The sequence below is a fragment of the Pezoporus occidentalis genome, unplaced genomic scaffold (genome assembly GCF_034315485.1).
Source record: "Pezoporus occidentalis ecotype Australia unplaced genomic scaffold, CSIRO_AGI_Poc_V1 ctg22, whole genome shotgun sequence".
NCBI lineage: Eukaryota > Metazoa > Chordata > Aves > Psittaciformes > Psittacidae > Pezoporus > Pezoporus occidentalis.
The window spans coordinates 5246344-5269874 of NW_026914072.1; the positions used below are offsets into that span (position 1 = coordinate 5246344).

At 36.1% G+C, this 23531-nt stretch overlaps 1 protein-coding gene across 2 annotated transcripts in view; it reads left to right on the forward strand.

Moving 5' to 3' along the window:
• The first annotated feature begins 507 nt into the window (after window positions 1–507).
• The window catches only part of IMMP1L (inner mitochondrial membrane peptidase subunit 1), a 31114-nt gene continuing 8090 nt past the window's right edge, over window positions 508–23531 (forward strand). The window contains exons 1-5 of one of the 2 annotated variants that reach the window (XM_062620338.1): window positions 508–639; window positions 13534–13671; window positions 14579–14667; window positions 15538–15664; window positions 15903–16189. In XM_062620338.1, coding sequence (XP_062476322.1) covers window positions 13567–13671; window positions 14579–14667; window positions 15538–15664; window positions 15903–16067 — 486 coding nt within the window. In that variant the 5' untranslated portion in view covers window positions 508–639; window positions 13534–13566 and the 3' untranslated portion in view covers window positions 16068–16189. Of the gene's footprint in view, window positions 640–13533; window positions 13672–14578; window positions 14668–15537; window positions 15665–15902; window positions 16190–23531 lie in introns of those variants that run through there. The other variant, XM_062620337.1, reaches the window with a different exon arrangement.

The following is a 23531-nucleotide window of genomic DNA, read 5'->3' on the forward strand; positions in this document are numbered from 1 at the left end:
GAAGAAATTAGTTTTATAGAAACTTCTTTATTTTAAAATCAGCTCTGTTTAGTCTTTAGGAATAATAACCTTTTCACTCTCTTTGAATGATACTAAAGGTTTGCTTATGTTCCCCAAAAGATGAATTTCCAGCCATTGTAGAAGATCCCACTAGGGGCTGTCTTATAGAAAGCAAGACTGCAGGAATTTGTAATTCTAGGTATTAGCATATAAAAGCCCCATCATCATATATAAGACATTACATTAGTAGGTAGATAAGTCGTATGATTTCTGCTGTAGGGGTGGAATTGAAATGTAGAGAAACTAAAGAATGGAGATGATTGCAGGTGATCAGGAAATGTCTTAGTAGCTTACTTATCAGCTGAGCTGTAGCAACTGTGGTCAAACTCAACTTGTAAGGGGGAGAAGAAGTTTAAGCCTTTGTCTAGATTGGGATGTTTTAAACTGTAGAATCATCAACTTTCCTTTCTTGCAGCTTGTGTATTATCATGTAGACCTGATCCAATTCTCACTACTTGTCTATGCCAAATGCAGATTCTAAGATGGATTAAGAGGATTTTTGGGTGAGAATTCCCTAAGGAAAAAAATGGAGGGAATACAATGGGTGAATGAGACAGCAATCAAAACATTTGGGAAAAGGTATGCTCGGAATTTGATCTGCAAGTATGTTTGTCATTTCACTGTAGCAAGCAGATTTGGTAAAAATCCTAGTGTCCCCAAAATAGCAGTGCTTTTTAAAGTGTGCTTTTTAGGTATTTTGTGCTTGGTAAGTGGAAACACCTGCCAGGGCTCTCATTAACTCTCTTTGCAACATGGGTTGCAGATGTAAATTTTTAGGACTTTCAGTTAATGCAAGCTGAAGCTCTGTTGTGTGAGCAGACAATGTTATTTTATTGTGCATGTTTTATTTTCCTTGAGTTCAAGTCAGTGATTTTCCTAGGTTTTAATTGTGCCTTCTTACATTCAGTGTGTGCTTTTGTCCTTCTGTGGCAATGAGCAAAATGCTGTCTGTTTTGGAATAAAACATTTCAGTGCATTTTGTTTCAAAACTGCATGCCTGCCTGATCATTTTTCAGTGATACATTGCTGTTGGGTTTATGTGTGGGATAGAGAGCTAGAAAACTGCATCTGAAGGGCAGTTCTAATTTCTAATCATGTTAGCACTTGCTGTTACCTCACGAAGCTGCTGCTCTCATCAGTTCTGGAATGTGATGGTATTAGACTGTACTGATTGAAGTTTTATAGTCACCAAGTCAGATTAGCTGTAGAGTCACCTGACTAGGTGGGGCTTGCAGTCATGTGACCTAGTGCCCTGCTGAGCTCCCACAGGGAGCTGAAACAAGGTGGTTTGCTTTTGAGATGTTCTTAAGTATCTAACAGCATGGGTCATGGATTATGGCCACAAAGAAGATGGCTTCATTTTCCTGATCTTTGAACTAGCTAGAAAGGGATCACTTTGAAAGTGCAGGATCTTCAGGCCATGAGCCAACAAATGGAAAGAATGTTTAATCCTGGAAGTTCTGATACCAAAAGACCTGATTTGGTTTTGTTGGTTGTGTTTTCAGTGTGGGGTTTGTTTCGTTGGTTTTTTGTTTTTTTTTTTAGTATGAGATAGCTTTAAGACTACTTATCTAATCAGTCATGGACAAAGCAAGGATTAGAGGGAGGGTTTAAGACATACCAGTTCTATGATATTATAAAAGACATGGTATGATACTTTTTTTTTCCTTCAGAAATCTGTTGGATATTAACCTAAATGCATCCCTGTGGATATGTTGAACAGCAGCAATAAAAATTTAATTGTGTCAAATTTAAACAGCTCTTTTAAAACAGTCTAAGTAGATATTAGGAGACATGAGTTAGTGGTATGTGTTGAAGACAATAAATTATAAAAAAGGTTATTTAATATTTCTGTAATTTTAGATTAGAAAAACGTATTGCAACTTGCAGAGCAGTAATATCGAAAAGTAGTTGTAAATTGAATGTACTGTCTTGTATCATACAGATTAGTGACATATTTCATGGAGTGTTTTCCTTCTGTTTATCATTAAAGGTTTGTAAAAAGAAGTGCATTAATTTAAAAATACTCGCAAGATAGGACTAAAAGCAAAGGGGGCTGGGGGGTGGGGGGGGACCAACCAATCACAAAACCACCAACTAGAAAAGGAGTATTATTTGTATTGTGGCTTTTGATACTCTGTAATGTTTTCCATACTGGGTTCCTTTTTCAAGCTTACTTCAGGATTAAAAACTAGAAATTAAGGCAGATTGAATGTAGCCTTTTCAGATGCTTAACATCCAGAATTCTGCTTAATATTGAATCAAATGGCTGCCCTGAAAGAACAAAAGAGTTTATCACTTCAGCGTGGCAGTGGAAGAGGTGGAGAGTAAACTTTGTTTTTTCAGCTGGGAAAATGTAATTTAAATGCTTTGATATCTTGAGTCTTTGTTTTTGTCTTCCAGTTGTATCTGTTTGCATATATTTCATTAAACAGGCATTTCTAAAGCTAGGTAAATAATGTGGGTAATTAAGATTAATGGAAAAGTTAATAGCTGTGACTTTTAAAATTTTATTTATATAAGTGAAGTTAATGCAGAAGTACAAAGTAACATACTGTATGTGCTTTTAGAGCCTAAGATTCACTGAATATCTGTAAAAACATATGTATTATTTAGATTAATTTATAGTTTCTATAGCATTTTTTCCTAATATGCTGGTATTACAAAGGTTTGGAATTGGTACACTTTGGATTTTAGAAAAATATCGCTTTCTGCTAAGTTGTGAGGCCTTTTAGTCTTCAAAGGCATTATTCCAAATAACCATATTATTTCTGTTACAAATCTATATTATCAGCAGGTGCTAGAATATAGGCAGTGCTTGCTCCTCACCTACATTGTGGGATTCTATAGAAGGTACTTAGAGAAGCACTATAGAAGGTGTCTTATCATCTCTGAAATATTGTGAGACCTGAAACCTGTGAAATGCATTTGCAAAGCACTTGAGGCCTGCCCATGGCCAGAGAAGATTTAACCAATCACCTTCAGAATTCTTTTGAAATTGTAGTTTGTCTCCTATTGCTGAAATATTTTTAAGTTTTCGTAATGGAGAATTGTCCCTCTCTTCTAATGTTGGCCAAAACATAACAGTAATGTGCCATCAAGAAACTTCTGCAGGAGCTTTTGAAATTACAAGGAAACAAAATCTGAGTCAGAAGTCAGAAGTCTTATGTGTACACAGCCCCACCTGTCTGACCTCCCCTCTTAAATAAAGGAAACGTTATTGTTAATTGTTGTCATGCTTATAGGTGACTTCAGACTACTGAAGTATAGAATCTGTATTGCTGGCATTGTTTTTAAGCTTAGGTTTCAACAACAGGCTCTCATATCCATTGAAGTACAACAGGTGTGCTGGGTGAGATTCAGAAAGCTCCTGCTCTGGGGTAGAATGATGAACTGACAGGTGAAAATAAATCCCAAGACCTTTGATTGCAAGATTCCCAAAGATGGGAATCTTTGCTAACGCGCTTATATGCAAGGATGTAACTTCTTGGTGAGATCCACAATCTTTTAACCTCAGTTTTCCAGTGTACTGGCCAACGATGCATGCTGATCATTGTGGCTTCCATAGATATTCCGGACAGGTAGTTTAATGCTAGCTGGAATATTCAGCCCCTGCCAGCAGGGAAGTAACTTCGGACAGTGTAGTATCCTCCAAGAAGCAGTTTTTCTCCCTTTATTGCCCTTTGGTCTTAGTGTTACGAGCTATTCAAACTTTAGTCTGATGACATGCAGGAGAGCAGTGGCTGAACTGAAATGTATATAGGTGTGTTACATGGAGCTAAATGTAGTGGCTTACATAGCACTGTGAATAGTGATGCAGTTACTGACCCAGCTCACGATGATGCAAGTTCTGTTTTCCCAATTAATGATGTTAGTCACTGGCTTTGCTAAGTGTACAGCGCTCAGGTTTCAACAGGAGCAAGATACTACAGAGTCATAGGAACATTCACATGTATTTGATGGACTTTCATCTAGTTTCACAGCATCCTGACCATCCATGGAGTGGGGGATGAAGCCAGATGTGCTGCTATAAATAATTTTGTAGAGTTGTGTAACTATACATTTTCTCAGCACAGAGACAGAAGTCTTGCTTGCTTTTCAAAATGTATGATTGTTGTAAGAAGTTGTTTAGAATGGTAAACTAATTATGTCTTGAGAGTTAGATGAAAAAGAGCATTTGGGTCTCTAAGTAGTGAAGAATTAAAATTTAGACTATGTGATTTATACAGTTAGATAAAACACAAGCAAGCATTATAGTAAAAAACCTCACTCCAAAAATAATAAACCAGATCCACTAATGGCTAGTTAAGAAAATGTATAATGTTCCAAACTTGGCATAGTATTGTGATTAAAGGAGAAAACACTGACTGTGTTTCTGGCTTTTTTGTAGCCAGGCTGTATTTTAGCAAACTTTTGTTATTCTTCTCAATGGATTCAGCTTCTTGCATCTCCTGCACTGAGCCTACCAATTCCATACCAAAACTGCTGTGTTTGCTGAAATCCTTTTCAGGGGCATGTATTGAGGAGTAGGGCTACCCAAGCAAGTTAGCTCCCTTGTGCTTCAGTGTCTGAGAATCACCTTTGTGATTCTCAAGTTACTACCTACTCAAGTCAAGTTATCTACCCGGTAATGCATTGAATTTGTGTTAAGTTAGATATTGGTGCTGTGACAGTAGCTGGAAAAAGATTTATTTATTTTTTTTATTGTTGAAACCCTTTCACGATACGAATTCCATAAGAATGTGAGAAATACTTGGTAATAGACATATAAAAGTATCAGAAGAAGATACTTGAGTTGCTACAATATTTTTTCCCCCAGGTACTGTTTTGCATCTTGTATGAGATTACATGTGTAAGATGAATAAAAGAAAATTAATATTTAAAGTTGTAGAAACTGAAATAGATTGAGGAAACCGAAATATCAAAGTCACAGAAATAACAAGACTAACTGGTTACTGCGGAATAACTTACAAGGAGCCTGCCCCATTTACAAAACAGTAAGGTTGTAGTTGCTAGTGTGACTGTGAGCCTTGCTAATTATTTCAAGGTGTTATCCTGGTTTTGTATAAAATGTATATGTATTATTTCATTGCAGTTGGGGTCTTATTCTAGGAAAGTAATTTGTCTGAAGTTTGTCTTTCAACACTTACATATGCTTGATTCCAGTATCTCTTCAATTTCCTTTTTTTTTGTTATTTCTGTGAATTAAGAGCTGTGTCCCTAGCAAAGGAAGAAATGTAACTGAGCTGCTTTTAAATAAATTTTTATGTTTATCAGAAAACTATTGCACTCTTGGAGTTGCATGTTTCTACTATGTCTGTGTATCAACGTGCTTCCATTGGTCCAAAAAGTGTGAAACAGTGTTTGGTTTTGATATTTTCATGCTACTTCCAAGCCGCAGTGATTTTTTTTTAAATAGACTTTTTAACATTTCTGGCATAAAAGACCTGAAATTGAAAGACATGAAATTGTGGGAAGATCATCAGTCTGTGAAAGGGAGCTGTATGACCAGTCACTGTTTATCCCTTTCAAAAGGCAGTATATTATGGAAGAAAGGGGCAAATTGTGTGTATTTGGAAAGAGCCAATTTAGTAAACTTAGATGAAGTAAAATCTGATCCCTATTAAAAACGTAAATAGTTAAGTTAGGAGATGTAGTATTAGTGAAATGATAGAATTATTGTTTCTGTACTATTTTCTATTTACAGGTACTTGTGTCCTCATTTAATTTAGGTTTGGAGTGGTTATGTGTAGTAAATTAAGCTATATAGGCCCTTTTTTTGTAATTTGTTTGGTATCAATGATAATGCATTTCAGGGCTGGAGTGTGCTCAGTGTCATGCAGGTACTCTGCACCTCAGCATACAGTGATTTGCTGAATTTGAGAAAGGCATTTCTGCTTATTGGATTCACTAAGTAGTCAGTTTTCTCACTTATTATTGTCAGCTATACCTTTTACTTTAAGCCATGAAATTAAATAATAGTTTATGCTGGCTTTTTACTGTAGTTCATGCATTTAAAACCTGGAACTCAGATAAAAAGGTAGTTTCAGAATAAATTCAGTATATTATTAATGAGTGGAACAACACATTAGCATTGAGTTCACAATAGATCATATCGCTTTTATTCCATCTTACAAGCTTAGCAGCGCAAACAGAATAATCAACACATTATTTGGCTGTCATCTGCTGAACAGAAACCAGAGATCACAAGGAGGTTTTCCCTAGCTGCAGTGATGGCCTTTTTGTTCCAAGCCCCCATCTGGGAGGGCCATGGAGTGTTATCATATGGAACGCGGGGTTTTCTGTAATCTGCTTAGCTGCACTGCAGTTTGAATCTTTATTCCATGTTTGTGTAATTTATAATTTTAATGAGACCATGGCTCTTGTGGGCTTTGAAATATATTAAAAGCTCTTTTGTGCATATGCTTTTGTTCTTGCTTAATAGGCTCAGTGTGTTTAAAACTGATGAATTTTTATTCATGGATTTGGATGTCTGGGGATTAACTTAGACTGAATATCATTGCACTCATCTATTGATGTTTGGAACTTTTTTTTTAATACTTGTATCTGTAAGGGGAGGAGAACTTTCAGAACTTGTGTTTTATATATAAACCAGCTCAGAAATAACTAAAACAATTTTATTGAGCAATGAGAAAAAAGTACTAATTACAGTTTTATTTTTACTGCATCAATTCACATATGTTTGTGCTATGAAAAAGTAAGTAGCTGACTCCATGTACATTTGTATTTAGAACTTAGTAACTAAAAGACATTTTTGGAAAGCCGTCAATTTTTCTAGAGTTACAACAATGAGAAGCACTTGTTTTTCCTTCTGTTCAGGTAACTTGAAAATGTAAATGCTGAGCTCACTTTTGTCTGTGTATTCACTTTCTCTTGGTTTTAACATTTTTTAAAGTAGAGTATGAATCTGATATTTCATTAGAAGGTGATGCTTGTAACCTGGAAGTATTGAACACACAAAAAGAGTTGTTGTTACTGTTGTATTTTCTGCAGTGCTAAAATTGGTCTGTGTTTTGCCTTTGTGTTTTTCAAATGTTTAGTAATAGGTTTGGTTAACTGTGTTTAAGATCTTACACTGTGATTTCTGTGTTCATAAACTGCTATGGGGTACTCTTCAATGATGGCATTCTAATCTGAGACTGACACTTGGGGTAAGATTAAGACATTTGTGTTTCTTTCTAAACAGCCTTAAGGATAGTGTACCTAAATAGGTTGGTTTGATGTGGAGAGTTTTGGTTTTCTGTTTGTGGATTTCTTTTATTTTACCAGCAATCAATCATCCCTGTAATGACAAATGTTTTAAGTAAACAGCCTTTTTACTTGTCAGTGCATAGGGGAATTATTTACCCCTCTTCTATTCACTTCTTTGAGTGTTATTTCCAAAATTACCTGCTTATTTCTAGAAGGTGCCTCAGCACTGGAAAGTGCAGAAAGCATGTGAGCCATGGACAACTTCAGCTTTTATAGGGTTGTAGATAGTGCCTCATGTGAAAATAGGACTTGTAACTCTTTGTCTTCATTAATTAAAATTAATTTTAAATGTTTGTCTGTTAAAGTGAATTTTTTGAAATGCAAGATAAGTGTATATAGCTCAGAATATCGTCAGTTGACCCTCATCACATAGACATATTTTCTCAGTTACCAGGAAAGTGACTGTGCTGTCTGTCAGACCTTTTGCATTTGTCCTAACTTTGACATTGTTACAGGAAACCATTAAGTGACTTTCAGCATCCTTCAGAGGCCCAGACTTGCTGTGTACAACCACGGCTCTGCTCAGCTATTCGGATTTTGCTGTTCAGCAAAGATGAGTGTGTATGTAGAGCTGCAGAGGATGATAGAAGCCCTGGAATGCATCTGGCTGTTAATATACAGCATTTTATACATGGTTGTGAGATTGTTAGGAGTTGCTTCCCAAAGGTAAATAGAACCAGTGATAACTACTTGAAATCTATTTTGAAAACCTGCTTGTTCTGATGTAGGTAGTCTCTTGTTTAACACCACAGGATTGCATTATGTGAGTTTATGTTTACAGTATTGAGCTCCTTGTCAGCTTAAGATCAGTAGATGAAGGAGTTCCTGTTGGAGACAAACTGCCAGTGCCTAGTAGAGATAATGTGAAAAATTAGTCTTCTCTTTTAGAGTATCTCCAAGCTTTTTCTGATTTGCCAGATTGAATCCAGTGTTTCTGCTAGAGAAAACCAACAGAAATACAAATTGAGCTCTGCCTGACCCCCTGTGTGGACAGACCTTTTGAAAATTGTTCCTTGTTCTGCTTTAAATTTTTGGAATCCTCAGATTATCATTAGAGTATCTAAAACATTTTATGTTATCTATCTGATATGGGAAGAATCTTTACCAGGAAGCATGGTATGTAACCTTTGCTATGTAACATTAACTTCATGCAGAAGTTTTAGGAGAATATTTTAACATCAAAACCAGCTCAAATGTAGTTATTTTAATGGCCTAGTCTTCTAATGGCCTAGTTTTTCTTTGTTTTGAGTTTTTTGGCCTTTTTTTTTAAAGTAACAAACTTGGAGTATCTCTTTGGAATGAGATGGTGCCTTGTTTGAAGAATGGTGTCTGGTTAGAAGTGGAAAATGTTAGGAGTTTGTTAGCTAAGGAAAAATTGCTAAACAATTACTAAATATTCAGTAAAAATTCAGAATTAGAAAGTGTTATATAAAGCAAATGTGACTGGAAGTTTTTTATTGTAGTGAAAATCCATTTAATATCAAGACAAGTAAGTTGTTTAGCCACACTTTCATTGGCTGCAACTTTGATTTTCTTGAAATTAAAATTTTGGCACCATGTGTTGAACTGTGAACTGTTACACAATGTCATTGGTTACTTGGGAATGATAAATATGCTCATTGATTTCCTGATTTTATTATGTACACAGTTAATTGTAATCCAGGATTACAGAAAACAAGATGTTAATTTCTAGACAACCTATGTACATTTCCCTCTGTGTGTGATTGGTACAGAAGCAAAGAATACAAAGAGAATACCATTTGTGCTATCCTCACAGGAGCTGTCAATAAAAGTTGTAATAGGGGATTTAGGAATCTGGAAATGGCCAACTAATTTATGTGAATCTATTTTATTTCAGCTAGAAAGACTGAGCTCTGTTTCGTCTGCACTGCATATTGCAGAGCATAGGCTGTCTATAGAAAACCAGGCGGCTGCATATGGATAGTCCCTTGATATCATTCACTTGCTGTGTAATCTTATTATGCAAAGTTCTAATCTTCACCTAGAATGAATGCCTCTGGGTCAGAATATAGTCATATCAGGGTTTTTGAGGTCATGTTTTGTGATCCTTAGCTTATTCTTCTAAGTAGGGCTGGGATTTAAAGAGTATTCCCCAGACGCTAGCAGAGATAGACAGCAAAACCTGCTGCCTTTTTGGAAGACAAGACCAACATGAGGTCCCTGGTAGGATTAAACTTGATTTGTAGATGTAGGATTTTTTAACAGATGTATTATTGGACAGGGAATAGGGGGCCACCAGCACAGCAAAATTGGATCACGATTGGCATTCTCAGGGAGTCTGCTGGCTGCTAAAACAGCAGCTGCATGTGGATTTGACTTCTTTCAGGTGAAGCGACTTCCAGTCATTTGGAAAGGATGGGATGAAAAGGAACCTTGGTGATAATTTTGATGTCTGCAAGATTTAGTACCAATGTAATGGGATTATTGGTAACACCTTCACTGCAGAAAAAGCCACCTGGTGCTATAACTGGCAGCAACTGAGAACTAATCCTTTCCCATCTCTTAGATGTCATTCATGAGGCTCAGAGTGATTTCCACCCTGCTAGCTATGATTAATTTTATAAACAAACAAACAAAAAACCCCAAATGATGAAAGCAGAGGCTATGGAAGCAAAAGGGAAGAGAAGATAATAGTAATTACATTTTACATAAGCTATACAGTTCTTGTAAAATAAACGAGTTGTATTCTGCATGATAAATACGGATGTGTAACCTTTTTTAATCAATGTCTATGTCTGGTATAAAAACAGTGTCTATTTCAGTATAATGTTTTAAGCTACCTACTATATGATAGGTGATAGTACCTGGAAGTAATTACCATAGGTTTTACGCTGTTAGTTCTGCTATAAAGATGTTTATACAGCAGATCCATTAAGTTTTCAAGGGGCCTGTGACTTAAATAATTTGTTTTATTGTGCTTAATGGTCTTATGCTGTATCTGGTGGCGTTGCCTGCTGGCAGCACTTTGTATTAAAATTGTGTGATGTGGGAAAACATTCAGCCCTTTGCCTTTTTGTGGTCAACAATATGGCATTGTTCTTAAAAATGTACTGATGAATAATTTTCTGTGGTAGCAGAATTATATTTACTGATGCTTAAGCTAGAGCAATTGTAAGATAAATATTCTGTGTTATTTTTTAAAATAAACTAGTTGTTTGGGTTTGTTTTTTTGACTGGGCTTACTCTGGACAACCATTTACTTATTAACTAAAAGCTGTTACTCAAAATTAAGTGGAAACTTTCATGATTGTAGTTACTCTGCGTTAGATATCTAGGACCTTAATGTTAGAAACAAAACCCCAATCCTCAAAACTTGTCTTTTTAGGTTCAAACTGTATAATCTAGGGGTGTGTGTGTGTATATATATATATATATGCCATAATTGGAAATTAACTTCCTTGTGTAAAAAAATCCAAAGCCTTATATAAGAGCTAAGCCTTTTCATCATTATCATGAATATCTAATAAGCCTGAGCCTTTAAAAAAAAAGTCCATTGTGCCACATTTATTAGCTGGGAGTGATGACATGCACATCTCGGAGCTTAAGAGTTTTAAGAGAACTGGGACCTCTTTGGTCCCAAATTTGAAACCTACTCATTCATGTTCTGTTGTCATGGTGACTTTTATACCATGACCACTCTAGCAGTAGGTAAAGCTCACTCTGAACCTTGTGTTTCCTTGAATTATTTACAAATCTATCCCTCCTCATTCAGAGTTACTTGGAGACCTCAGAGAGAAACAAATGTGTTCAGTTGTAACTATTGGGAGGTACATGTCATCCGGAGTCTAAGGGGAAATCAGTTGCCATCAGTCTGAAACTTATTTTCAGAGACAGCTAGCCATTGTTTTTGATTTCTTAATAAAAATTAGTTATAGCTGTTGGCATGAGAAGTTTACATTTTCTCTCGTGTCTATTACCATTCCATTTGCTACAATCAACACTACCTACCTCTAGTCAGTGTAATGCAAAGTTTCTCCAATTCCTTTTAATATCCACAGATGCCTGAATTCTGTACTCTAAATACATTAATATAAGGTTTCTGAGTAGCATGGACCTGAAATACAGGATGATTGTGCAGTATTTGTCTGCCTCAACCAAGGACCGATGCAAGGTGGCCTTTCTGGCAGATACTGTTAAGAAGTATTGATGATCGACTTCTCTCAAGATAGTTGTGGTTATTAATTCACACTAGCTGTGCAATTCAGATTGACTTGTTGTCACTCCATCTTCCTTTTATCACCTGGAATATGTTTCTGGGCTCACAGTGTTTCATGCGCTGAGAGCAAGGAGCTGGTTTATGCTTTTCATAGCCTACTGGGTTGAGAAGAGCACCCGCTCTTTTGGTACTCCAGAATAAATTCTGCTGAAAGAACGTTTTGCTTGTGGTGAAGCTGGTTTAGTTTTCACATGGTGCGCTGCAGTATGCTGGGCACTGCATGTGCTAATGAAACATTTCAAGACTTTTGTTTTCTTTTGTATTTTGGGGTCATTACTGTGAAGTTTATTAGGTAATCTGAAGGATGCCGAATTACAGATTTGTTTCATGCCTATGGCGTGGGGGTTGGAACTAGATGATCTTAAAGTCCTTTCCAAACCTAACCAATCCATGATTTATTCTGGAGATGTTTTATGTTATTTTTTTTGGAATACGGAAGTGAGCTGAGTACAGAACACTGCAATCTCTCTCTCTCTTTTTTTTTTTCCTTTATAAATAAGTACTAAATGCAAAGAACAAAAGCCACTTTTGACTGTATTTGGGCAAAGTTCCAGTTAACTTCTGAGAGTGTTGTGCAAGTAAAGGTATGCGCTTTTAAATTCCTGCACTTAAACAGCAAAATGTCATGAAATACAGAAGGGGTGGGTGTGTATTTCATTATTAAAAAGGGCATATTGTGCACACAGCATCTTTTTTTTATATATTTTTTTTTAATTTTTTTATTTTTACCTAACTGGATTTATTTAGCAAGCATCTTAAATGAGGGAAATCGTGCTGTTGTTTTAGTTCATGATAAAGTTGATAGTTTAAGGGGGACATATTTCTTGCAGAATGCTTCAGTTATACTCAGTATGTGTGTATTTCACTTTAGAGAAATATATATATAAATATCTTAAAATTGGAGTAAGGAAACAGATTAGTATTGCAGGAATTACATCTAATAATCAGAGTTTGACTTAAATATGTGGGGGAGTCAAGGTATTTATAGTCTTATGTGCTGCAGAACTTGTGTCACTGTATTGTAGCTGAGGACAAAAGGTTTTAATGCCAAGCATTTTGGTAATGGAAGTCTAGTCAAATGAAGGGTTTGTGAAACCTTCAGAGTCTGCAGTTGTATTCCCTTCCTAGAATAGTCTTACTTACGCAGCCATTCAGGACTCTCTTAATTTTATTTAGTTCTTAACACCTTTTTTCATTTGATTGATTGCCAGGTTGCTTTTAAAGTTTTGGTTGATTACTTGATTACTCGTTTACTGTGAATGTAATTTCAATTGTGAAATGTCTTTCAAATCACCTCAGATAGTTTAATACTTCTCTGTTTTGCTGTTGAGTCTTCAGTTTTAAATGCTAATGCTTGAAGGCAAACAGTGATTTGAGTTGCACCGTCTTCATGTGATTAAAACAACTCTATCGAGTGTTATTTAATAAATAACTGCATCTGTGTTACAGTACGTGGTCCAGTCAGGAAAGGAAATCTTGCATTTAAAGGTACAATTAGAGCTTTTCGCATTACATTCAGCCAAACCTAGTGGAGGTGAGGATTTTTTTGGAACTGTTGCACATGTTTTGACACGTGGCAGATAAGCCTGTCTGCTGTTTTGACTAAAAGAATCCCAGCTGAGTCAGCAGAGAGCACTGACACTGTTCTCTCCCATTAATTTCTGTAGTTTGGCAAAGGTTGTTTTTTGTTTCAGGTCCTCTTCAACTGAATTTCATTAATAAGCTGGTGAGAGGGGTCCATTGATTGTACACGTGGATGGGTCTGTGTAGGAAATTAAAAACTTCTTGTTGGCATTTGACTTTAAACTGTATTAATCTTCTCAGATACATCTGATTATTTGTTTTACTCACTGTTATTTTTGTTTTGTTAAATATTGTCTGTCAGTTGTGGGATACAAAAGATAGTTTTGTAAATGTTAGGTTGTTTGTTACCAAATGAATGACATTCTTCTGTTTTACTGTAGATCAGAACCAGCTGAACAACATAACACTATACCATGCTTCGAAATGTCCTAGGAAAAACCTTTCGGTTTCTTGGGTATACTGTGCAGTATGGCTGCATAGCACATTGTGCCTTTGAGTACCTTGGAGGAATTGTTGTGGTAACTTTTCATTTTCGTGACATTTAAAAGAAAATAAAACTGTAAGACGGATACTGTTATATGTGGTAATGCAAATATTTTAGGTTTCTTAATTTTCTTTAAAACTTCCAAAGCGTGTTTAATAAATTTTTTTTTTTTTTTTTTGAGGCAGGTCCAGCCTTTATGAAAGTTATTTCTACTTTAGGTATTTGTATTTTTTGCTAAGCTACTGCTTGAGGCATTACTGAAGCAAATGGGAAACTATGATTAAGCATTTTTCAGAGAGCAAAAATTCTTTCAGAGAGACTGGAGTCACTAATAATCATAGACTCACAGACTGGTTTGGGTTGGAAGGGACCTTAAAGCTCATCCAGTTCCAACCCCCTGCTTGGAGCACCAAGCCCCTACAGATTTATTTCAGCACCTAATCTGCAGACATTAGTAGGAGCAGTACTTGAAGCTCTGCTTTGTTCAGTTTTACAGGCTCTGTAAAAAGGGACTGTCACAGAAGCTGCAAGAGCAGCTCACATCCGAACTCCACTATGTCTAGCAGCAGTATCTGCTAGTTTAGACCTGGGGAGGAGAGGCAGGGAACATAAAACATCCAGAGATATGCCCAGAGTTAGAAGCAAGAGCATTTCCTACTCTGCTCTAGTGAGACCCCGCTTGGAGTACTACATTAAAATCTGAGGCCCCAGCACAAGTGCAGTTCAGGACTGGTCCTGAGCACATAAAAACCTGTAACAGACTTAGTGGTGCTCTGGAAGCTGTCCTCATCTTTTAAATGTATCAGATGGTCTTTGGAGGACCTCACTTTTTCAGTTGATCTTTATATTACACCTTGCTATTAGCAAAGAATTTGAATGTTAATGTATTTTACCTAAAAATAATTGGAAATAGTAATTTTTGTCTCATTTTTAATTTGCAGTGTTCTGGACCTTCAATGGAACCAACCATTCAAAATTATGATATTGTCTTTTCGGAGAACCTTAGCCGCCACTTTTATTGCATTCGAAAGTATGCTCCTTTGTTGAGACTGGACTTTACATTCCATTTGCCAGAGCTTGTCAATAACCACATTCTGTCTGTCCTTTATTTTTCATACATGCCTCTGCTTCTGAATTGTAAGTTTTCATAAATCTCTCACTGTGTCTGATGGAAGTTAAGGTGGTCATCACATATAGCCCATCAGACAACTTGTTGGAATTCATTTTGGATATAGCCAATTGTCCAAAAAATGGATTTTATTTTTTTTTCCCTTAAACAGTTCTATTGTGTGACTGTAACTTCTCCTTCCTAAGCAGTTTTGTCTTACTTGCAAACCAAGCTATAGGTATTGCTGTACTCAGCTGGGTTTTTAGGACAGTGACCAAATGCACCTTTATTACTGTAAAGCACAGTGGGCTCAAGGCCCTTGCCCATTTTGTTTGGGTCTGTTTCACTGTACAATCTAATGTATATAATCAGGAGGCAAAAGTAACATGAGTTCTTAGAAACTCAGATATTTGGAGTTCCACTCAAAGATTAATGTTTGGTCAGTAACATTTATGAACATAAAATCTGTTCTGTTCCATATTTATGTAGCAACAGGATTGGGTTAAGTGGCATTCATTTAATTAGAGCATTGTTGATTAAAATCTAGTCTTAAATGTTTCATATATGATCTAAGTAAGAAAAAAATCTCTCCAAATGTGCTTTAAAAACTATGTGCAAAATTACACCCAGAGTAAAACTGAGGAAATCAAAATTGTAGACATGAATTTTCAGCAGAAGGAAGTATCTTTAATGTATATATGAATAATTTTTGAGTATACACATGTATTCAGTGAAACAGTTTGTACTTAGAGTTCTTCTGTTTGTTTTTTGTTTCTGTTTTTTTCCTCTCAGAGGAGACATTGTAATTGTGAAAAGCCCAAATGACCCCAAATCAAATATCTGTAAAAGAGTAATTGGCTTGGAAGGGGATAAAGTCTGCACAAGCAACCCTTCAGATTTCCTAAAGAGTCACAGCTATGTAAGTATTAGTTTCTTGCTCTGTAAAGTAATGATTATTTAAGTAGGCCTGGTAGTCCGTAAAAGATTTGCAATATTTGAGTATTATCATAAAGTATGACAGTCATAAATTATTCTTTCTTGTATATGTACAGTAAAAGGTGATTTGCAAACTGTTTATGGCAGGGTGTCTTTCTCAGTGTCTTTCGTCTCTCTAGGAAGTGTAGGCAGATGATGGTTTTGCTCTGTCCTTCGCTTAGGCCTTCTTCTCTGGACAAATACTCTCAAACCCTCTGCCTACACAGTACCAATGGCAGACTCAAGGAATTGGTCTTAAGACAAAACTTTCTGTGTTTTTAAACACTACGCGAAGATTTTGTCTCGGCAGTAATTGTGAGGATTTTGCTTTTGAAGTTAGACTTTAATGTGTCTCTGTATTTCAGTGTAACAATATTTCATTTTTTCTGAGTATGGTTGGAAAAGTAGTCATTTTCCTAACTTGTCCAAAAAGTCAGGTAACACAATAAAAAGGAAAGAATATTCTTAATGCTCACTTGTCTTTACACAGATAGACTTAACAGAAGTTTGCTAAGATTTGTGACAAAATGTTTTCAGCAGCTTCTTTTTAGGCCATCATTAGAAAAATCACCAGAAATCATGATCACAGAAAAATGTAGGTGTTTTTTCCCCAAAGCATGTTTGACCATTACCTCTGTTCAGCACCTTATGGAGATATCAGACTTTGCATGTGTGTTCTGAATCTTGAAAAGGCAACAGAATATCTTTCTTTTAGATCCACTTCATCCTTACAATTAGAGTAAAAAGAATTAGCATCTGGTCCATAGCTGAAGTCCTGTGCTGTGAAGGTAGAGAATTTTATGGAACACTCATTGCAGCCAGCTACTGTTTGTGACAGATCCTGTAACAGCTGGCTGTCTTTACGGCTTCATTGCTATTAAGGAGCTGGTGTCTGTCCTTACTAAAATCAGTGATGAAATTCTCTTGTCAACATTCTGTCTAGATTCAGTGTCTGGATTTTAGTCACGACCTAGGACCAGAAAGCAAGGAAACGATTCATAGCCTGTTCTGAGGGTTGAATTTGTTTTTTCTGCTCAAGTATTGAGGCAAGACATTTCAGGCACCTGGCTCTAACCTGCCTTCTGACCAAGTGCCAGCACTGTTAGAGCTCATGTTTACACTTACATCACTCATGGGCAGAAAGAAGGAACTAATTCTCCATTATGTTTTGAAGAGGAGCACAGTGCTTAGTTTTTCCATAAATCCAATTGTGTTAACCTTTTAACCAGGGGAGCACACCCCCCCCCCCAAAAAAAAAAAACAGAACAACCCAAAATGAAAAAAAAACCAAACAACAAACCCACCTCCCCCCAAAGAACCCTAACCCACCTTTCTTACCAAATTGAAGACATTTTCTAGCTCTCACGGAAGTACTAATTTAGTTGAAATATGAACTTCTAGAGCAGAATGACCTGAAATGGTAAACCTGAATTCTGTGTACACAAACTGAGTTTCCTTGACCATCTCATTCCTCACTTGTCTTAGTCATAGAATCATAGAATACTTACCGTTGGAAAGGACCTTAAGATCATCTAGTTCCAAATCCTCTGCCATGGGCAGGGACACCTCACTCTAAACCATGTCACCCAAGGCTCTGTCCAACCTGGCCTTGAACTCCACCAGGGATGGAGCATTCACAACTTCCCTGGGCAAACCACTCCAGTGCCTCACCACCCTTACAGTAAAGAACTTCTTCCTTATAGGCAATCTAAACTTCCCCTAAGTTTTAACCCATTACCTCTTGTCCTATCACTACAGTCCCTAATGAAGAGTCTCTCCCCAGCGTTGTTATAGTCCCCTTTCAGCTACTGGAAGGCTGCTATGAGGTCTCCACTCAGCCTTCTCTTCTCCAGGCTGAACAGCCCCAACTGAAAAGTCCTGAAAAGGAAGTTTAGGAAAGATTTATACTTGACAGATACAATACATGTCAGCCTTTCTGGAAACCCTGAGGGGATCAAATGAACATCCAGCAGAACAGTTTCTACTCTAGGTGCAAGATTTCTTCTGCAAGTTTAATACAGAATGTGTGAGAGGATGAGGAATGCAGAGTCCATGTCCTTTTTTCCTGTGTATGTTTTAAATAAAGGCTAATGTCCAGAAATACAGCCAAGTGACATGCAAGCTTTCTTAGTTCTTACGTTGTTACTTGTATCTAGGGGGAGAAACGCGCTAAATGGAATCGTTTCATCTGTTAGTGCATACCTGTCTTTACTGGTAGTTGAAGAGGTATATCCTTCCATCTGTTCAGGAGGCACTTCCTTTACAGAGTAAAGAGTATATTCTCAACATAGGTATCTGCACTTTGTGCTCATAACTGATGCTGGATTATTCACTAAGTAAATGGGTTTTGTCAGAGCGGGAAAAAGGTAATTGCCTACTCAGATTCCTTGTTTTAGTCAGTCAGTGCACTATGCACTTTTTCTGTTAATTCGAACGCAAGATTGTCTAAAGCAAATAGCAGCAGCTGATGCATAGAGAACTGGCTGTTTGTTTTGTTGCAACTTTCTTGATAAAAACTAACATGAGTTGGGTTTTTGAAAGAAAGGTTGTTGAAACTGAGGAAAGGCCTTGGCTAGGATCTCACAGATGAGAAATCTCTGAGTCATACTTGCCTCTGGAGTCAGCGACTCCAGAGTCTGGAAGGTCAGAGGATGGGTTGTTCTTACTACAGTGAACTGCTCGGATTTCCTTGACTGACTTGTGTCCTGTTTAGGGGAGTGATACTCTCATGTTTGCAAACTTAGTTTGAGGTAGTTTGAGACACCAGGGAGTTACTCTCATGTTTACAAACTTAGTACAGTACAGTAAATACAAAACATCAGCTGTCAGAAATATTACCACTTAGGTAGTTCAAATTTCTGCTTCATTCCTACCTAAGTAGCTGAGAGTGAAACCATTTCTAAGCAGCTGCTTCTCACCCCAGAAGGAGAATCTTTACAGACATGTTAGTAGGAATTGTGCTTAGGCTACATTGACACGTCAGTGCAGGCATATTTTACAGATTTTAAGTTAGGGATTTTTTTTTGTTCAGAAGCACTATCGTATGTGATTCTTCTGAAGCCTAAGAGAATGCTAAAATCAGATCTTGTTTCCAATCCTGTTTCATTCATGACTGTGCTTCTTATGATGCCTTATATATAGAGAGGAGAATGAAGAACTCTACAATTTTTTTGTGAAATTACACAGATGAGATACTGCAAACAACCAAGTAGATTAAAAACCAACCAAACAGACAAAACCCACAATGAACCAGCCTTCCAAGCTGTAATAAAAGTGAAAAATAAAAGCATACATAAACTGAACAAGTTGTTCTCAAAAGAGATGTTTCACTTAAGCAGCAATGCAGTATAGCATTAGCAGTTACATGAAAGTCTTTATAGTGGTATAAAAATACTTTTGCCACTATACTTAGCTGAAGAAGTACAGCATATGAGAAAAATTATTTTTGTCTGAGTTCACTAAGTGTAAGGCTGTACCAAAAAACTGTCTTTGATGAAGTTCATCAATTACAAGCTGATGGAACTAATCCCACATATCAAATTGATTGATATAAATTAAGCATATGCTTAAATTTAAATTTAATTACAGAAGGAATGTCTTTACTTTGGACCCCTTATTGTCATGTGCTAGAGACTGGAGCTTATCTGCAGAATAATCATGAGAGAAATGTTCCTATTTACATGAAAAGTATAATGAAATCCCTTCTTTGAGTAAGCTGTCACAAAGTTATGAAACTTAATCTTTCTTTCAATTTCAACTGATACTTGGTATGGAATATGAGCATTGGGCTGGCAGTTATCCTGGGCTCCTTTTTGGGTTTGTGCTCAATTACGGTGTTTATAGATATAAGCAAATATGTTTAATAAACATTTAAGAATGCATAACATAGTTTTACTGTATCAGAAGCAATGTACTGTGAACCCCAAAGTTAAAAAAGTAAACGACTAATTTTTAGTAATGTGGTATTCAGACGTAATTATTAAAAATATCTTTACTGATGTATTCGTTTAACTGTAAGATGTAAGTAATGAGTGTTAATAAGGAAATTACTCAATCACAGTAAACCCCTGAAATGGTCTTTCAAAATAACAACAGAAAGGTCAATTTTCACATTTAGGTTTTTATTTCCTGTTCTTAAAAGTCTTAGTAATACAGATTCAGATTTATAATTCAGATTGAGTATCCTATTGTTCTATTTGAATTTGTTTTAATGCCATTTACCTTAGCTTTAATTTCTTTAGTACCATATGTTCTTGTGCTGCAGCTCCTATTTACAAATTGAAAAAGTGAGGGGTAAATCATCAGATTAAAACAGCTTGTATGTCATAAACCACCAATATGCTAAGTCTTTGTGTCACTTACACAAAAGTAGGACCTAATAATGTCACTTAATACAGCTAGAGTCTGTAAATAAGGAACTGCCTTTTGCAAGTCATGGTGATAAAAAGCTGAGATACAAATCCATATCTCAGCAACACTCTGCTGGCAATCAATCACACTGCAGAGCTAATGCTGTGCGACTGGCTGATGTGGGGGAAGTATGTTTACCTTGTGCTAAAAGGAGGTTCATTGCGGAGATGGCATCTCTTCATCCTGTGGTTAACTCTAGAGCTAACACAACTCCAAAGATAATGCATCTTACTGTGTTTGCAGACCAAAGAAAGGGGTCTTACGCAGCGCTATTAACTCTTGAACAGTCCTTGTCAAATGCAGTAAGAATACTAGGTACCAAGAATAACATAATGTTAATGTAGACAACACAATATCTTCATCACTAGACAGTATTACAGATTTTGGATACTGAAAAGTGGTTTGATACTTCAGAGTGCTCAGTATCATTGGACAGTCTCTTTACAATATCCTAAATAGCAATCAAAAATTACATTCTCAGAACACTAGTTCTTTTTCTTTTGTGTCTTAATAGTGCATTTACACTCATGGTTTAGTACTTCAGTCATCTAAGTTTTAATAGTTGCTAGTCAGTAGAAAGAGAGTGTCTTAATCTTTCTTCTTCTCCTTAGTTCAAGTGTTCTAGAGGTTTGAGAGAAAGTTATGCCATAATTTTAACCAGCAGGTATGCTACATGTATGTTGGGAAAGGAGAACTGAGTTGGTGTATTTGTTTAGTTTGCAGATCCTTCTACATCCCAGTACAGAGTTCATGACTAAAGCCATTCTTGAATTTTCTGAGACGTAATTTAAATCAAAATTCTGACATGTCAAAACTAAATTATTCCAGCGTAACGAAACACAAAGTTTATCAGTCTACTCCCCGATATTTCCAGGGTTTCTTCTTCTCAAGTGGACTGGTCTTTGTCCAGAGCCTACCAAAGATGGTAACAGGTTTTGTGTTCTAACCAGTAAGTTCTAGTTTGGGTTTGAACCTGCACATGTTTTGTATTTTGGATGCCCTGTTACATGCATGTTTTCTGGAGAAAAGAAGAATGAAATCCTTCTTAATGGTTGCTATAAGAGAAGTCTATGCAGACTGCTACATAATCTTTGCTGGATTTATCGTCAATATTTTCTTAAAAAATACCGATCTTCTATAGATCAAGAAAGCTGGTAATAATCCGTACTGATGAATCACAGAAACATTGTGATTTTTTTTCAGGAGATCGTAAGTGTAGCTTGGAGATTTGTTTTTGAAAGTTTTGGCCTGTGAGCATCTATAAAATATGAGAAATTCAAAACCGTTGTGGATTAAAAAGCTTAAGTAATTTTTCACTATTTAAAGCAAAGTGACTTTGTTTTCAAAAGAGAACCATTGTTTTAATGCAGAGAAAGAGGTTGTGCAAAGTGTGCATATTCTGTGCATTATTCTCCATGACATTAATATTTGGTTGTAGTGTTTAGTAACTATTAATTTTAAATTAATTTTAACTGATAATAATTTTAGAAAAGAAATGATGGGTAGCAATTTTAATTTAGGGTTGCAGCTAGAGATTTTAAAACTTGGATATGCAGCTTTTCACGTTGATTCACATCAGCATATTTAATAATATGCTCTAGATCTGAATATTAAATTAGAGTATTTATAGAAGTCAAGTAGACAACGTATGCAGGTGTTTGAATTGTTACCTCACACAGTTGGAAACTTTTCCAGCAGCCAGAAAGTGATACTGAGAGAAAGGATATCTTTTTGTCATTTGACTGGCACAGATATTTCTGATGTGAGAATTCGGGGAGCTTTCCCATAAAGCAGTGGCTGCACTGATCACACCTTTTACATTCCAAGTAAGTTCCAAACTATATTCAAATAACCAGTAACGCTTTGAGAGATTGCTGTCACAGCTTCCCCAAATTGTTACTGTAGAACAGGACTCCTCTGATAGGCCTGCATGATAAACTGTCTTACAAATTCAAATCTAAGACAATATACTGTTGTTTCCTTGTAGTATGAGTTAACACTGCTACCACTGAAGGTTCCATGATTTTAATAGTAATTCATTTCAAAACTTGAAGACAGACAAGTCTTCACATCTTACCTTTCTATAACTTTTCTATTAAAACAACCAATGACTTAAAATAGAAAATGGATTAAAAAATATTTAATCACAGTAAATTTAAGCCTGTTAATATTTCATTGTCATCTCTTCTCATAATAATCTGGACCAAGGTCATAATGTATTATTTTTAATACATGTATTCAGACAAGCTGGGCCAAGTACATTATATCTTATTCATAGGCAGTGTTAACTGCTTAATACAGAAAAAGAAGATGCTAAACTGTTTGGAAGTACCTGTGAATTTAAGGTAAATGGATTCTGTTATATTCTTTCAAAAAGTATTAAATTCTAGATAATTCAGCCTCTTAGTGATACATAAGAGATGTTGATTAAAGATCTGCTATACTGTTAAAGTTCCAGTGTGGCTGCTACCATTTCATAGCTTTTTTCCAGCACAAAAAAAAAAAAGGTAAATGTTTATGCTGATTTTGAAGGTATTGAGATAATTAAAGTTGTTGGGTTTTATATATGTGGTAACCTTAATATGAACAACGTTAGTGATAAGCCTATAGAAATGGTGGCTTCAGCAACTGGATCATTAAAAAGGAGTATCTGTTAAGCATTATTCACTCTTGGTTCTGAATTAATAAATAAAGGATTAAGGAACAATTTGAGACTTTAAGCATAGAGTGATAAACTCCTGCATTTCTATGGTGTATATTTTATCCTAACTAGATGCAATTTACTTAAATAAGGCAATTTAATCTGTATTTAGTAAATTTGTCATTTGATATTGTAGATTCTTTCATCATATTTCACTTTAATCAAGAACGGTAACACCTGTGGTTTATTCACAAAAGCTTCTTTTGTTAACTGAACACCCGCAGGCCATGAAGCAATTACATTTGTTGCTTGTACCAAAGTAGGAGGCACTTAAATAGACCTTAGTAGGGATAGATGAGAACTTGCAGACTTTATTCTTTTGTCCAGCACTGAGATTAGTTCTTATCGTAGCTCAAGAAGGAAGCCTCTGAACTGAAAAGAAAAGATGGGAATGATTTAAAGTTCTTCTTAAGTTTGAAACTTTGATATTGCTGGAGGTGATGTGAATACCTGTGACCTTATGAAAGTTCAAACTTCATCTATTCCCAGCTGATTGTACAAGCTGATGTTCTCTGACAAACACAGGCTGCTTAGAATTCTGAATGGATAGATTCATGTTTATAGTTTTCCACTTATTTATTAAAAATCCCTGTTTCTCCATCTTTAGTACCTGTGTCCCCCAAAATCACAAACCTAAAATAATCCCAAACCAAATCCAACCAAAAGCCAAAACTCAACCTAAATCATAGAAGCCTGTTTT